The 14,219-nt window shown below is 44.8% G+C and overlaps 1 protein-coding gene across 5 annotated transcripts in view; it reads left to right on the forward strand.

Annotated features, from left to right (window-relative positions):
• The window catches only part of LOC129715173 (zinc finger E-box-binding homeobox 1-like), a 179,155-nt gene that overhangs the window by 148,764 nt on the left and 16,172 nt on the right, over positions 1–14,219 (forward strand). For all 5 annotated transcript variants that reach the window (XM_055665068.1, XM_055665045.1, XM_055665062.1 and 2 more), the window contains 2 exons: positions 2,093–2,201; positions 11,231–12,996. In XM_055665068.1, the coding sequence (XP_055521043.1) occupies positions 2,093–2,201; positions 11,231–12,996 (1,875 nt within the window). The remainder of the gene's footprint in view (positions 1–2,092; positions 2,202–11,230; positions 12,997–14,219) is intronic.

Genomic DNA, 14,219 nt, shown 5'->3' on the forward strand with positions numbered 1-14,219 from the left:
GGAGGAACGTTTCCTGCAATCTACCCCATCTACACCCCTCAGATGTTTACATGGCACCATCAAGCGCTATATCGCAGCCACATCAGGGAGAATAGAACTACCTTCTCCAGTCGTCCCTCTAACTGAACTGCTCCAACCCAGGCAACTCCAGCTGAATCTTATAGAAACATAGAAACATAGAAATTAGGTGCAGGAGTAGGCCATTCGGCCCTTCGAGCCTGGACCGCCATTCAATATGATCATGGCTGATCATCCAACTCAGTATCCTGTACCTGCCTTCTCTCCATACCCCCTGATCCCCTTGGCCACAAGGGCCACATCTAACTCCCTCTTAAATATAGCCAATGCACTGGCATCAACTACCCTCTGTGGCAGAGAGTTCCAGAGATTCACCACTCTCTGTGTGAAAAAAGTTCTTCTCATCTCTCGGTTTTAAAGGATTTCCCCCTTATCCTTAAGCTGTGACTCCTTGTCCTGGACTTCCCCAACATCGGGAACAATGTTCCTGCATCTAGCCTGTCCAACCCCTTAATAATTTTGTAAGTTTCTATAAGATCCCCTCTCAATCTCCTAAATTCTAGAGGGTATAAACCAAGTCTATCCAGTCTTTCTTCATAAGACAGTCCTGACATCCCAGGAATCAGTCTGGTGAACCTTCTCTGCACTCCCTCTATGGCAATAATGTCCTTCCTCAGATTATCTGTACCTCCTCCAGTGCTATCATACCATTCCTTCAGCATGGCGACCAAAACTGCACGCAATACTCCAGCTGAGGTCCGATCAAGGATTGTGCATAGCCTCCATGCTTCTGTATTCAGTTCCCTGACTAATGATGCCCAGTGTCCCATATCCCTTCCGAAATACCTGTATTAACACCTTCAAGGTTCTTTGGACTTGTAGTTGGTTACTCTGTTACTCAATACTCTCTGAAAACACGGTGTATGTCCTAGACTCGTTAATGTTGTCAAAAAGCGTCACCTCACACTCGTCTGGATTAAACGCCGTCTGCCATTTTTAAGCCCATTTCACCAACGCATCAAGATCTCTCTCCCGCCGAAGTCTGCCTCCCACTCATTCACCACTCCACCAATCTTCACGTCATCCGTGGACTGGCTGATCATCCACGTCCAAGTCACTGACGTACATTATAAACAGCAAGCGTCCCAGCCTCCGGATTCCTGTGGGACACTACTAGTCGCAGACATCCAATGGCCAAGGCAGACTTCTTCCATTGTCCGCTATCTCCCTTTGCCAAGTCAATTTTGGATCCAGTTTGCCAACTGGTCCTGGATCACTTAGACCCTGAACCTTTGAACCGACGCTCACCTAAGCCCATACTTTCACCTCAACAACAGCACTTCCAGCTCAAGACAGTCACTCCTGCCAGAGCTAGTCTCCCTTTTATATGCTGTTGCTCGGTTAAGAAAACCTTGACCCCTAATCTGGATCCCATCGTTTCAAATGGGTGCTGCTGCTGATCCTCCTCCTTGCTGAAGAATTGTTAGTAGTAAAACCTTGGTACTTTATAATTTATCAGGACATTTTTCATGAACCTTGAGGCATGTTCATAAGATCATAAGTGATAGGAGCAGAATTGGGCCATTCGGCCCAGCAAGTCTGCTCCGCCATTCAATCATGGGTGATCTATCTCTCCCTCCTAACCCCAATCTCCCGCCTTCTCCCCTTAACCCCTGACACCCGTACTCATCAATGATGGTTTAGTTTAGTTTAGAGATACAGCGCGGAAACAGGCCCTTCGGCCCGCCGAGTCCGCACCGACCAGCGATCCCCGCACACTTTGCACTATCCCACACACACGAGGGATGATTTATAATTGTATCCAACCAAATTAACCTACAAAACCCTGTATGTCTTTGGAGTGTGGGAGGAAACCGGAGATCCCGGAGAAAACCCACGCAGATCGCGGGAAGAACGTACAAACCCCTTACAGACAGCGCAAAGGTTGTGTGAAAGTTGATTGATTTCTGTGTTGAATTTTTACCTTTTGTTGAAAACGAGCAAAAGGCATTTTTGACAAAACTGCTGTTTTTGACAAGATGCACTTACAAAAGGTTTATTTTGTTTTAAAAAGCGCCATGTTGTAACACAGACTAGCGGAAACCGCAAATTCAAGTGCACTGAATGTGGAAAAGCATTTAAGTACAAGCATCATTTAAAGGAGCACTTACGCATCCACAGTGGTAAGTTGATTTTTTTTTGTGCTTTGGTGCCTCTTATTGAGGTGAAAGTGGAGTCTTGTTGTGGAATGTTCTTAATCTTCAAATCAAGCACATTTCCCAGATTTGTTGTTCTCTCGTCAATCACCCCTAAAGGGGCTGTCCCACTGTGCGAGCTAATTCAAGAGCCTTCCCGAGTTTAAAAAAAAATCAAACTTGTGGTAAGCACGTAGAATGTACGTAGCGGGTACGTCGGAGCTCGGCGACGTCTCTAATGCCCCTGTCCTACTTAGGAAACCTGAACGGAAACCTCTGGTGACCTTGCGCCCCACCCAAGGTTTCCGTGAGTCGCCAGAGGTTTTGGTGACTCGCCTGGAAAGCCTCGACTGAAGCGTGAGCTGCATCTACTGACCAAATATCCTACAGGATCTTTGCTACCGACCACACACACGCACGCGCGCACACACGCACACACACGTACACGCACACCCACACACACACACACCCACACACACACACAAACACGTACACACACACACGTACACACACACACGTACACACACACACACACACACACACATACACACACACACACACACACAAACACATACACACACACACACACACACACACACACACACAAATATATACACACACACACACACACACACACACACATCGCGAAGGTGGGGGCCAGGGACAGCGGAGGAGCTCTGTCTGCGCGGTGACGAGAAAGGTGAACGGCTGCCACAGAGCACGGTAAGTCCTTTAGAGAGCGCGGGAGGGAGGGAGGGAGAGAAGGGGAAAGAAGGGCAGAGAAGGACAGAGAAGGGGAGAGAGAAGGGGAAGAGAAGGGGAGAGATGAAGGGGGGAGTGGGGAGAGAAGGGGGGAGAGAAGGAGTGGAGACCATTTTAAGAAGTTTAATAAAGTTAGTGGGCATTTTACCTTCCGGCGGATCTTCTAGGTGTTGAAAACCAAAGATCCTATAGGATCTTTGTTGAAAACTCCAATGAGCCAATCAAAATGGCGGGTCAGCGAAGGAGATTGCCTTTGACTGCCTGTAAGTAAATAGCGACCCCACTCCACTGGCTTCGACCAAACGGCTACCTATCTTCAGTCGAGGCCGGTTTTGGTTTTGTTGAAATTATCAAAGGAACATAGAAGAAGCCTCGACCACGCGGAAACCACTTTCGACCATTAGGGAGAGTGACCAAAACCTCCGGGAACCTCATGGAAACCTTGGGTGGGGCGCAAGTTCACCAGAGGTTTCCGTTCAGGTTTCCTAAGTGGGCCAGGGGCATTAGCGACTCGTAACGCTAACGGCAGGTACTCTGGAAACGGTAAGCTCATGAAGACTCGTGAAGATTTTTTAACATATTGAGAAATGTCCATGAGAGCCCCGAGTACCCACGAGCGGCTATTACCGTAATGCTCCGAGTTCAAATCAGGGGAAACGCGGGAGAAACTCTTGAATTCGCTCGTACAGTGGGACAGCCCCATAACTTCAGAAGGGGCTTGCTTTGATAAATTGATGTTTAAAACTTAGTCTACCGATATTTAAATCGTTACCTGTTTTCTTTCAGATTTGTTACAGCTCTGTCCTTCATATATCCTTAGCCGATAGGACTAATTGTCCTTAGCCAACCCACCATATTATTTTACTTTACAACTTTCTCTCTGGCACTTTTACAATTCACTAGAACATTGGTTGGAATGACTGAAAATTAATCAGTTGGTTAAGATTTCTTGACAGAATTGCAATTACAGCAGAGAATCTATAGATAATATACTTTGGTTTTACATCTCAGCCAAATTTAAAAGTACCAATGTGCATAACTGCATAGAACGTACAGCATAAAAGTAGACTCTTTGACGCAACTGATGTTTATCACAGAATAATGAGCGGCACGGTGGCGCAGCGGTAGAGTTGCTGCCTTAGAGCACTTGCAGCGCCGGAGACCCGGGTTCGATCCCGACTATGGGTGCTGTCTGTACGGAGTTTGTACGTTCTCCCCGTGACCTGTGTGGGTTTTCTCCGGGATCTTCGGTTTCCTCCCACACTCCAAAGACGTACAGGTTTGTAGGTTATTTGGCGTGGTATAATTGGATACCAATTGTCCCTGGTGTGTGTAGGATAATGTTAATGTGCGGGGATCGCTGGTCGGTGCGGAAGGGCCTGTTTCCGCGTTGTAAATCTAAAACTATAAGCAATTTCCACAGAAATCCTATTTATTTCATATGATCCCACTTAGCAAAAGCAAACTCAACGGTGCATTCGTCAACTGTGTTGTGTTAGCTTTTCTTAGCTGTACCAATAGTGGGTGCAAGAATGCAGAATGTTATTTATTGGTGGCATGATTGCCTGGCTAACTTTTCGTCTGTCAAAATAATGCTTCCAAAAATAGACTAATTGGCCATTCTGTTTCTCTTTGCGGAATTTGACTATGTGGGAAATCGCCATTGATTTCACGGGCCACGAATAGCTGTATTTCCAAGTACTGTTTCATGGAAACCTTTCAAACATTAAATAAAAATGGACTATGTTTTCAACTAAAGTTCATTATAAAATAAGCAAAATACTGCAGGTAAATTAAAAAAAGCAAAATGGAAACTCTGAAAATAAAACATTGCTGGAAACACTTAGCAGGCCAGACAATATTTGTAGAGAGAAGGACGTTTTTTGTTTCAGCGATGGCATTTTCGGTACTGGATAAATATATATAAAATACAGGTTCTAAGGTGCAGAGAAAGGGTGGAGAGGAAGTGAGAACAAATGAACGCCTCTGACAGGACAAAATGCACCAAGATGGCAAAGAGATTAGTGGAGGAGGTGTAAATGAGAAATGTAGAAAAACTATCTGAAATTACCAGATGCAAAAATATGGTAGAAATGAAATTGTTCTACATAACCAAAAATACAGCATAGGAACAGGCACTTCGGCCCACAATGTCTGTGCTGAACTTGAGGCCAGAAATATACTATCACATCTGCCATGAAATAAACTAATCATCTATATTCCTCCATTATCATGATCCATATTCCTCCATTTCCTGCACATCCATGTACCGATCTAAAAGCCTCTTCAATGTCAATATTTCATCTGCCTCTAACAAAGCGTTCCAGGCACCCTCCACCCTTTGTGTGAAAAAAACTGTTTCACCCTCTAATCTTCAATATATCCACATGAGGAAAACAGCCCAGTTCAGTTTATTGTCACGTGTATCGATGCACAGTGAAAAGTTTTTGTTGCGTGCTATCCAGTCAGCAGAAAGACCACACATGATTACAATCGATCCATTTATACTGTGCAGATACACCTCAGATTCAGTCTTTATTGTCATTGTGCAGTGTACAGTACAGAGACAACGAAATGCAGTTAGCATCTCCCCAGAAGAGCGAACATAGAATAATGAGCAATAAATATATATACGTACATACAGTCATAGTAGTGCAATTTTTCTGGGGGAAGGAGTGTCCGGGGGAGGGGGTGACTGGCAATCATCGAGGTGCAGAGTTAAATAATGTAACAGCCGCCGGGAAGAAGCTGTTCCTGGACCTGCTGGTCCGGCAACGGAGAGACCTGTAGCGCCTCCCGGATGGGAGGAGGGTAAACAGACTGTGGCTGGGGTGAGAGCAGTCCTTGACGATGCTGCGCGCCCTACACGATAAGGGAATAACTTTTAGTTCAAAGTAAAGCTAGCAAAATCCAATCAAGGGTAGTCCAATTGTCACCAATGAGGTAGATAGTAGTTTAGAACTGTTCTCTGGTTGTGGTAGGATGGTTCAGTTGCTTGGCATCTTCACCACTCTATCTGAAAGTCCAGTGTTGACTATTTGATATTCCTACGTCCATGAGTCGATATTGTATTGATGGATGGTGAAATGTTCTTGAGTTTGATTTGAACTTGTTGGAAGAGTGCAGGATGACAAGCTCAGGGTGACTAGACTGGGAGAGAGTCAGAGAATTAACAGGTAACTGGAAAATAGACGCATTGCTGACTAAATGGAGGTGTTGCACATAACAATTATTCAGTTTGCAGTTGGTATTCCCAATTTACAGGAGCAATAAATGAAATATCAAGAAATATCCCGGCTTCTAGGTAAACTAGTTATTTGGAATAAATGCTTTAGATTCATAGAGTGATACAGTGTGGAAACAGGCACAACTTGCCCACACCGGCCAACATGTCCCAGCTACCCTAGTCCCACCTGCCCGCATTTGGTCCTTATCCCTCCAAACCTGTCCTGTCCATGTACCTATCTAACTGCTTCTTGAATGTTGGGATAGTCCCATCCTCAACTACCTCCTCTGGCAGCTTGTTCCATACACCCACCACCCTTTGTGTGAAATCGCTACCCCTCAGATTCCAATGAAATCTTTTCCCCTTCACCTTAAACCTATGTCCCCTGGTTCTCGATTCACTTACTCTGGGCAAGAGACTCTGTGCATCTACCCGATCTATTCCTTTCATGATTTTATGCACCTCTATAAGATCACTCCTCAACCTCATAAGCTTTCTTATTCAATACTTCTTTGTAAACCGGCTATTCTCCCATTCCGAATCCGACCTTTCTGTCCTGGGCCTCCTCCATGGCCAGAGTGAGGACCACCGTAAATTGGAGGAGCAGCACCTCATATTTCACTTGGGCAGTTTGCACCCCAGCGGTATGATCATTGACTTCTCTAATTTCAGGTAGTCCTTACTTTTCTCCTCTCCTTCTCAGCTCTCCCTCAGCCCTCTGGCTCCACCCTTTCTTTCTCCCCCCCCCCTCCCCCTCACATCAGTCTGAAGAAGGGTCTCGACCCAAAACGTCGCCTATTTCCTTCGCTCCATTGATGCTGCCTCACCCGCTGAGTTTCTCCAGCATTTTTGTCTACCTTCGATTTTCCAGCATCTGCTTAAATATTCGGAATCCAAGCTTTGTTATTAATTACTTCTTTGTAGGTTAATCTTTGAAAGGTTACACTGCTGATCATAAATCTTCAGTGGATGTCAACACCAATTTAATTCACCCTGTACTTTTTTAATAATACCGTGGTATTGCAATTTGTATCTCATCTCCAACCTAGCCCCACATCTACTCCAATCTTATGTGATTAGAAACTTGCAATAAGAAGCATGTGGTATAGATTTTCTTATTGACTTGAATCAAACCAGACAGCAGATACAAAATGATCCAACTATGTCTTAACTGGCACCTGCATCATGTCCTTTACCCTAGTATTCCAAGTCATGCTTGCAAGTGTGCGACCAAGGATCTCCAGCACAGAGCCCATTCCAGCGGCCAGCCATCAAGCATTCATAAACATGCATTCTTTTGAGAGCTGTTGGCAATGGAAAATATTCTGTTGTCTGATTCAGAATCTTCAAAACCACATGGATTAATCACATGATGATTTGCTTAACTTGCACCCAAGAAGTGTGGCAGTTTCATTGTTCATAAGTTACGTTCTAGGAGAATAACGCCATTTGGCCCATCAAGTCTACTCCGCCATTCAATCACGGCTGACCTATCTTTCCCTCTCAACCCCATTCTCCTGCCTTCCCTCCCATAACCCCTGACACCGCACTAATCAATAATTGCCCGCACTACCAAGGTCGCAATGAGCTTTTCCAAGAGATATTGTTTACAACTTGCAAATTTGTCCAGAAATATCATCATAGAAAAATTAATGTATAGAAGCTGAGTTTATTATAAGAGCTGAAGGTAGACAAAAATGCTGGAGGAACTCCCGAAGGAAATAGGCAACGTTTCAGACCGAAACCCTTCTTCAGAGCTATCTGTATGATCTATCAGAGCTATCTGTATGATCAGCCATGATCACAATGAATGGCGGTACAGGCTCAAAGGACCAAAAGGCCTCCTCCTGCACCTATTTTCTATGTAATATACTGGGCTGTAATTTGCGCTGCGCTGTTGCGCTGTTTTTTATTTGCTGTAATTTGGCCAAAATCTAAGTAAGGATCAAGGAATCAAAATCAAAATCAAATAGTAAGGATCAAGGGATTTTAAGTGCGAGTTTGAGTACAATTAAGTGAAAGGAGTAGAATTAGGCCATTCGGCCCAACAAGTCTTTGTTTTTGTAATTCATCCTAGAAGATATCCCAGGTGACAAAACTGGCTATGCACTCAGGTGACTGAACCACCTGTGGGAGTTTCTAGTAATTGCATTCATTTGCAATCCATCAAAGATGATTAAAGTGAATCTCTGGGGATCAAGAACATCACTATGTACCTATTTTCAACAGTAGAAGTCAAACACGTCTTAAATTTTCTTATCAAGCAATTTTTTTTTTTAAAGCAAATTTCATCAGAATTGCTCCTTATGAACTTCCCTGTTCAAAGATGGGCAAACAGGTGGGGCAGAGAAGCGTGAGGACCACTGAACCAAAAGGAATCATTTTTCAGAATCAATCATCAAATTTTAGGTGCAGTAGGAAACCGTGTAGTCTGTCAATTGTGCGCTGGTTAAAAAAGTATTACTTAGTCGAATCCCAACATATGGTCCGAACTCTACAGTCCAACTTGTGCTGTTTCAAGTGCACATTCAAGTCCTTTTTATATGTGATGAGGGTTTCTTCAGGGCCTGTCCCACTTGGGCGTCATTTGCGCGTCACGAATCCTAAAATCCTGGGGCGCCGCGCGTCACTGCCTACGCCACCACGCCTCACCACACGCCATGCGCGCGTAATGTACGCCAGGCTCGCGTCACGACACGCACGTGACGCGTAAATGATGTTGCGTCGTGCGTCGTGACACGTAAATGACGCGCAAATAACGCCCAAGTGGGACAGGCCCTTTCATCCACCATTCCTTCAGAGAGAGACTTCCACAACCTAATTATTCTCAAGGTGAACATATTTTCCTCATAGGTAGGCAAAAATGCTGGAGAAACTCAGCGGGTGAGGCAGCATCTATGGAGCGAAGGAAATAGGCAACGTTTCGGCCCGAAACGTTGCCTATTTCCATCGCTCCATAGATGCTGCCTCACCCACTGAGTTTCTCCAGCATTTTTGTCTACCTTCGATTTTCCAGCATCTGCAGTTCCTTCTTAAATATTTTTCCTCATCCCTCCTTTCATCCTTCCTGGAAGGAAAACAATTGAAACAGGTTTTAAAAGAGTTCTGGTAGTCCATGCCCTTTATACCTCACCTCTTGCACTGATCTTATTTCATAATGTTAGGATAATTGAAATCCTCCATGACTACTGCCTTTTAATTTTGGACACGTCTACAAATTTGCTCTTCTGCCTACTTCAGTTTGGAGGACCAGGTTACACCAGCCTCACCGTTTCCCACTTGCCCTAGTTCACATTTGTGCCAGAATTGCCGGCCCCATAGCAGAAGCGTCCAAGTCGCGGGGCTGGAAACTGGAAGTATCCCGAGCTAATTCTGCTTCCACCATCATCTACTGCAACAAGTGATGGCTCCCACTGATTGTCGCCGGAAGCCTGCCTCCTTTTCAGGACGGACGATGACAGCGAGGTCGACATTTGAAACATGGAAGATGGACACAAAGAAGAGAAAGCCAGAAATGCCAGCCAAACACAATATGTGAAACTCTGCTGTGATTTGTTCATTATATGGAATGAAAGCAGCATATTTACATCTCATTCATTAATCTGTAGGAGGGAACTGCAGATGCCGGTTTACACCGAAGACAGACACAAAATGCTGGAGTAACTCAGCGGGACAGGCAGCATCTCAGGATAGAAGGAATGAGTGACATTTCGGGTCGGGACCCTTCTTCGTACCCTGAAGAATGGTCTCGACCCGAAACGTCATCCATTCCTTCTATCCTGAGATGCTGCCTGTCCCGCTGAGTCATTCCGTAAACTGGTTGCTCATTCTTTGAAAGTAACCTTGTACTCAATCACTTCCCCCCTCTCATCTTGATATTTTAATTTTATTATTCCAATATGTTTTAATTTTACGATAACAACCTAGTCTCCAGCGTCTATCTGAAAGATTCAGAGAAGGATGCGATTCTGTTTTAGTGAATAACGGCGAGCAGATTACAGTGAGTGTAAAATAGGTGCTTAAATCTTAACTTCTCCTTTGAAATCTTGTACCTGGAGTTTTATTTCACAAATTTTGAGTTTTCCATCTCTGATGTCCCATGAAAATTATCCAAGCTATATTTTTATTGGTGGATTTAAAAGTATCCTCAAAGGAATATTGCACTGACAGAAAGATTGATTTAATATGGAATCTCCATCCTCTCATCCCATTGTTACGGATTTTTGGAATACCATAGAAACATAGAAACATAGAAATTAGGTGCAGGAGTAGGCCATTCAGCCCTTCGAGCCTGCACCGCCATTCAATATGATCATGGCTGATCATCCAACTCAGTATCCCGTACCTGCCTTCTCTCCATACCCCCTGATCCCCTTAGCCACAAGGGCCACATCTAACTCCCTCTTAAATATAGCCAATGAACTGGCCTCAACTACCCTCTGTGGCAGAGAGTTCCAGAGATTCACCACTCTTTGTGTGAAAAAAGTTCTTCTCATCTCGGTTTTAAAGGATTTCCCCCTTATCCTTAAGTTGTGACCCCTTGTCCTGGACTTCCCTAACATCGGGAACAATCTTCCTGTATCTAGCCTGTCCAACCCTTAAGAATTTTGTAAGTTTCTATAAGATCCCCTCTCAATCTCCTAAATTCTAGAGAGTATAAACCAAGTCTATCCAGTCTTTCTTCATAAGACAGTCCTGACATCCCAGGAATCAGTCTGGTGAACCTTCTCTGCACTCCCTCTATGGCAATAATGTCCTTCCTCAGATTTGGAGACCAAAACTGTACGCAATACTCCAGGTGTGGTCTCACCAAGACCCTGTACAACTGCCGTAGAACCTCCCTGCTCCTATACTCAAATCCCGTCAGACCAGATAATTGCTTGCAGACAATAAAAGGCATTTATGACATTGGTACAGTGTCAATTTCGGCATACGGTTTTTGATTCTGTAATGTTTTTTAATTAAAGTGAGGAATTGTGTTAATGCTTTCTTTTCTCTCTCTCTCTCTCTCTCTCTCACTGTTCTTCAGGAGAAAAGCCATATGAATGCTCGAACTGCAAGAAAAGGTTTTCCCACTCCGGCTCTTACAGCTCACACATCAGCAGTAAGAAGTGCATCGGGCTTATATCACTCAATGGCAGAGCCCGTTCAGGAATCAAGACACCTCAAGGCACTTCTCCATCCCTTTCTCCGTCAACCAACAGCCCTGCTAGAACACAACTCCGTCATAAGCTAGAAAACAGTAAGCCTTTGCAAGAACAGTCGGCCGTAAACCAAATCAAAAGCGAACCTGTGGATTATGAGTACAAAACCATGGTGGTGACCTCTGGTATCAACTGTGCAAGCTCTTTCCAAAATGGAGGATTTAGTGGCGGTACCCAGGTTACAACTTCTCCCCAGAGCGTGGTTCAAGCTGTTGTATTGCCAACCGTTGGCCTGGTCTCTCCCATTAGCATCAATCTAAGTGACATTCAGAATGTTCTTAAAGTTGCAGTATTAGAAAACAATCATGTTACTCTCCCTTCCAAAGAGGCAGGAGTTGTATCTTCTGGATTGGTGCAGCAAAATAGCCATTCCCTCATCTCATCCATCAGTCTTCCCTTGATTGATCAGGACGGAACAACCAAGATCATTATCAACTACAGCTTAGAGCCCAGTCAGCTCCAAGTCCTGCCGCAAAATTTAAAAAAGGAAATTCCTCATCCAGCAAACAGTTGTACAAATGACAAAACACCAGAAGACCTCACAGTCAAATCTGAGAAAACGGAGACAAGTGCAGGAATGAGTAACACATGCCTTCTTTGTAATGAATGTCCTGGTGGATTAAATGCACTTCACGAGCTAAAGCACTATCAATTAAAAACTGAAGCTCATTCAGGGGAGAGCAGTATTACCGAACCTGAAAACCTCGCTGCAGCTTCAGTATCAATAGAAGAGAACACCTCTTCGGATCAAGAACCATTGAAGAACCTGTTGTCACTTCTGAAGGCATATTATGCATTGAACGCACAGCCAACATCCGAAGAGCTGGCAAAGATTTCCGTTGCTGTGAACCTGCCGTTAGAAAAGGTAAAAAAGTGGTTTGAGAAAATGCAGACTAGTCAGGTCCCAGTCCAGCCATCTTGTCCCTCTTCTCCCTCACCTGACCACGAGGGGGTCAAACCAAAGCAGTCCGTCGGTCACCCGGAACCATCGCCTTCTGGCGTTCAAAGCAACTCAGCAAATTCGGAAACCCAGGCGGACAAGCTGACTGAACCTCAGAATGCAACCACGCCGCCCAGTGCAACAGCAGAACCTTCGGGGAGTAGCACTCCATCCCCGACACCGCTGAACCTTTCCTCGGCATCTTCTCGAAATTCTCAAAGCTATCTCAACACACCAGACAGCAGCCAGGAGGATTTACAGTTGGAGCCTCTTGACCTGTCGCTTCCCAGGCAACAAAAGGAAGGGCTGGAAAGACCCACGATAACCAGTGTTTACCACAGCAGTGTTCATTACGTCCAAGAGGAGCCTTTAAACTTGTCTTGCCTCAAGAAAGAACAAACAGAAAACGAAAGTGTTGACGAAGGAAACTCAACAAGTGCCAAACCTATAAATATTGCAATTCCTGCAGTCACCACCAAACTCCCCATGATTGTTGCCATCTCAAGTCCAAACAGTGTTCCATGCCTCAGACCCCTAACAACATTAAAGCAGGCCAGCGTCATTCCACAGGTGGCCTACACGTATAAAATAACTAATTCAAATCCATCTGAACAACAACAGAAACCAACTCAAGCCAACGGAAATCATCTCGTAAGTATGCTGAATTTTGGCCGTTGTGAATTCCGTGCGGGATTGTCTATAAAAAGTTTCAATTGAGCTTTTTTTCCCCAATTCTTACTGGTTTACTTTTACTGCTCAGTTCAGTTTAGTTTATTGTCACGTGTACCGAGGTACAGTGAAAAGCTTTTGTTATGTGCTAACCAGTCAGCAGAAAGGCAACACATGATTGTAATCGAGCCATTCACAGTGTATAGATACATGTAAGGGAATGACGTTTAGTGCAAGGTAAAGCCAGCAAAGTCCGATCAAGAAAAGTCCAAGGGCCACCAAAGAGATAGATAGTAGTTCAGGACTGCTCTCTGGTTGTGGTAGGATAGTTCAATTGCCTAATAACAGCTGGGAAGAAACTGTCCCTGAATCTGGAGGTATGCGTTTTCACACTTCTATATCTGTTGCCTGATGGGAGATGGGAGAAGAGGGAGTGGTCAGGGTGCGACTGGTCCAATTAGTGGATGTCTTGTCCGAGAAGATTATAATGTGTGGCATAATATTTTTTGCACAACATCAGCCTGTTAAACATTCAATGGCTTGCTCACTGCAATGTTCGACGAGAATGTCGAATTATGTCCTATCCCTCTACACAAATGCAATTCTTGTGCACAGAAGTGCCTTGCCTTGCGAGAAGTAACAGGTGGCATTTAATTCATTGAATATCATCTCCAGAAAAGGTTTCATTGCAAATGTGCAACTCAGAGAAAGCTAGCTCTGTGGCCATGGGGATTGGTGGAGACATGAATGAAAATCCTTTTCTGAAATTTGCTCTTCACAACTGCCTCAGCCTCCCCTCCCCCCACACCATGTCCTCTTTGGGCTTCCACTTTCCCCACTGGCCCCTGGCCCAAGTGCAACCATAGTCCTAGTAGTTCTTGGGTGCCACGGTGGCTTAGAAACATAGACATGCAGGAAAATAGGTGCAGGAGTAGGCCGGTCGGGGCGTCAAGCCAGCACCACCATTCAATACGATCATAGCTGATCATCTAAAATCAGTACCCCGTTCCTGCTTTTTCCCCATATCCCTTGATTCCTTTAGCCCTAAGAGCTAAATCTAACTCTCACAGTAAAGCGATTGAGACCCGTGGTTCGATCCTGACTACGGGCGCTGTCTGTACGGAGTTTGTACGTTCTCCCCGTGACCTACGTGGGTTTTTCTCCGAGATCTTCGGTTTCCTCCCACGCTCCAAAGACGGACAGGT

The sequence above is a fragment of the Leucoraja erinacea genome, chromosome 2, assembly GCF_028641065.1.
Source record: "Leucoraja erinacea ecotype New England chromosome 2, Leri_hhj_1, whole genome shotgun sequence".
Lineage (NCBI taxonomy): Eukaryota > Metazoa > Chordata > Chondrichthyes > Rajiformes > Rajidae > Leucoraja > Leucoraja erinaceus.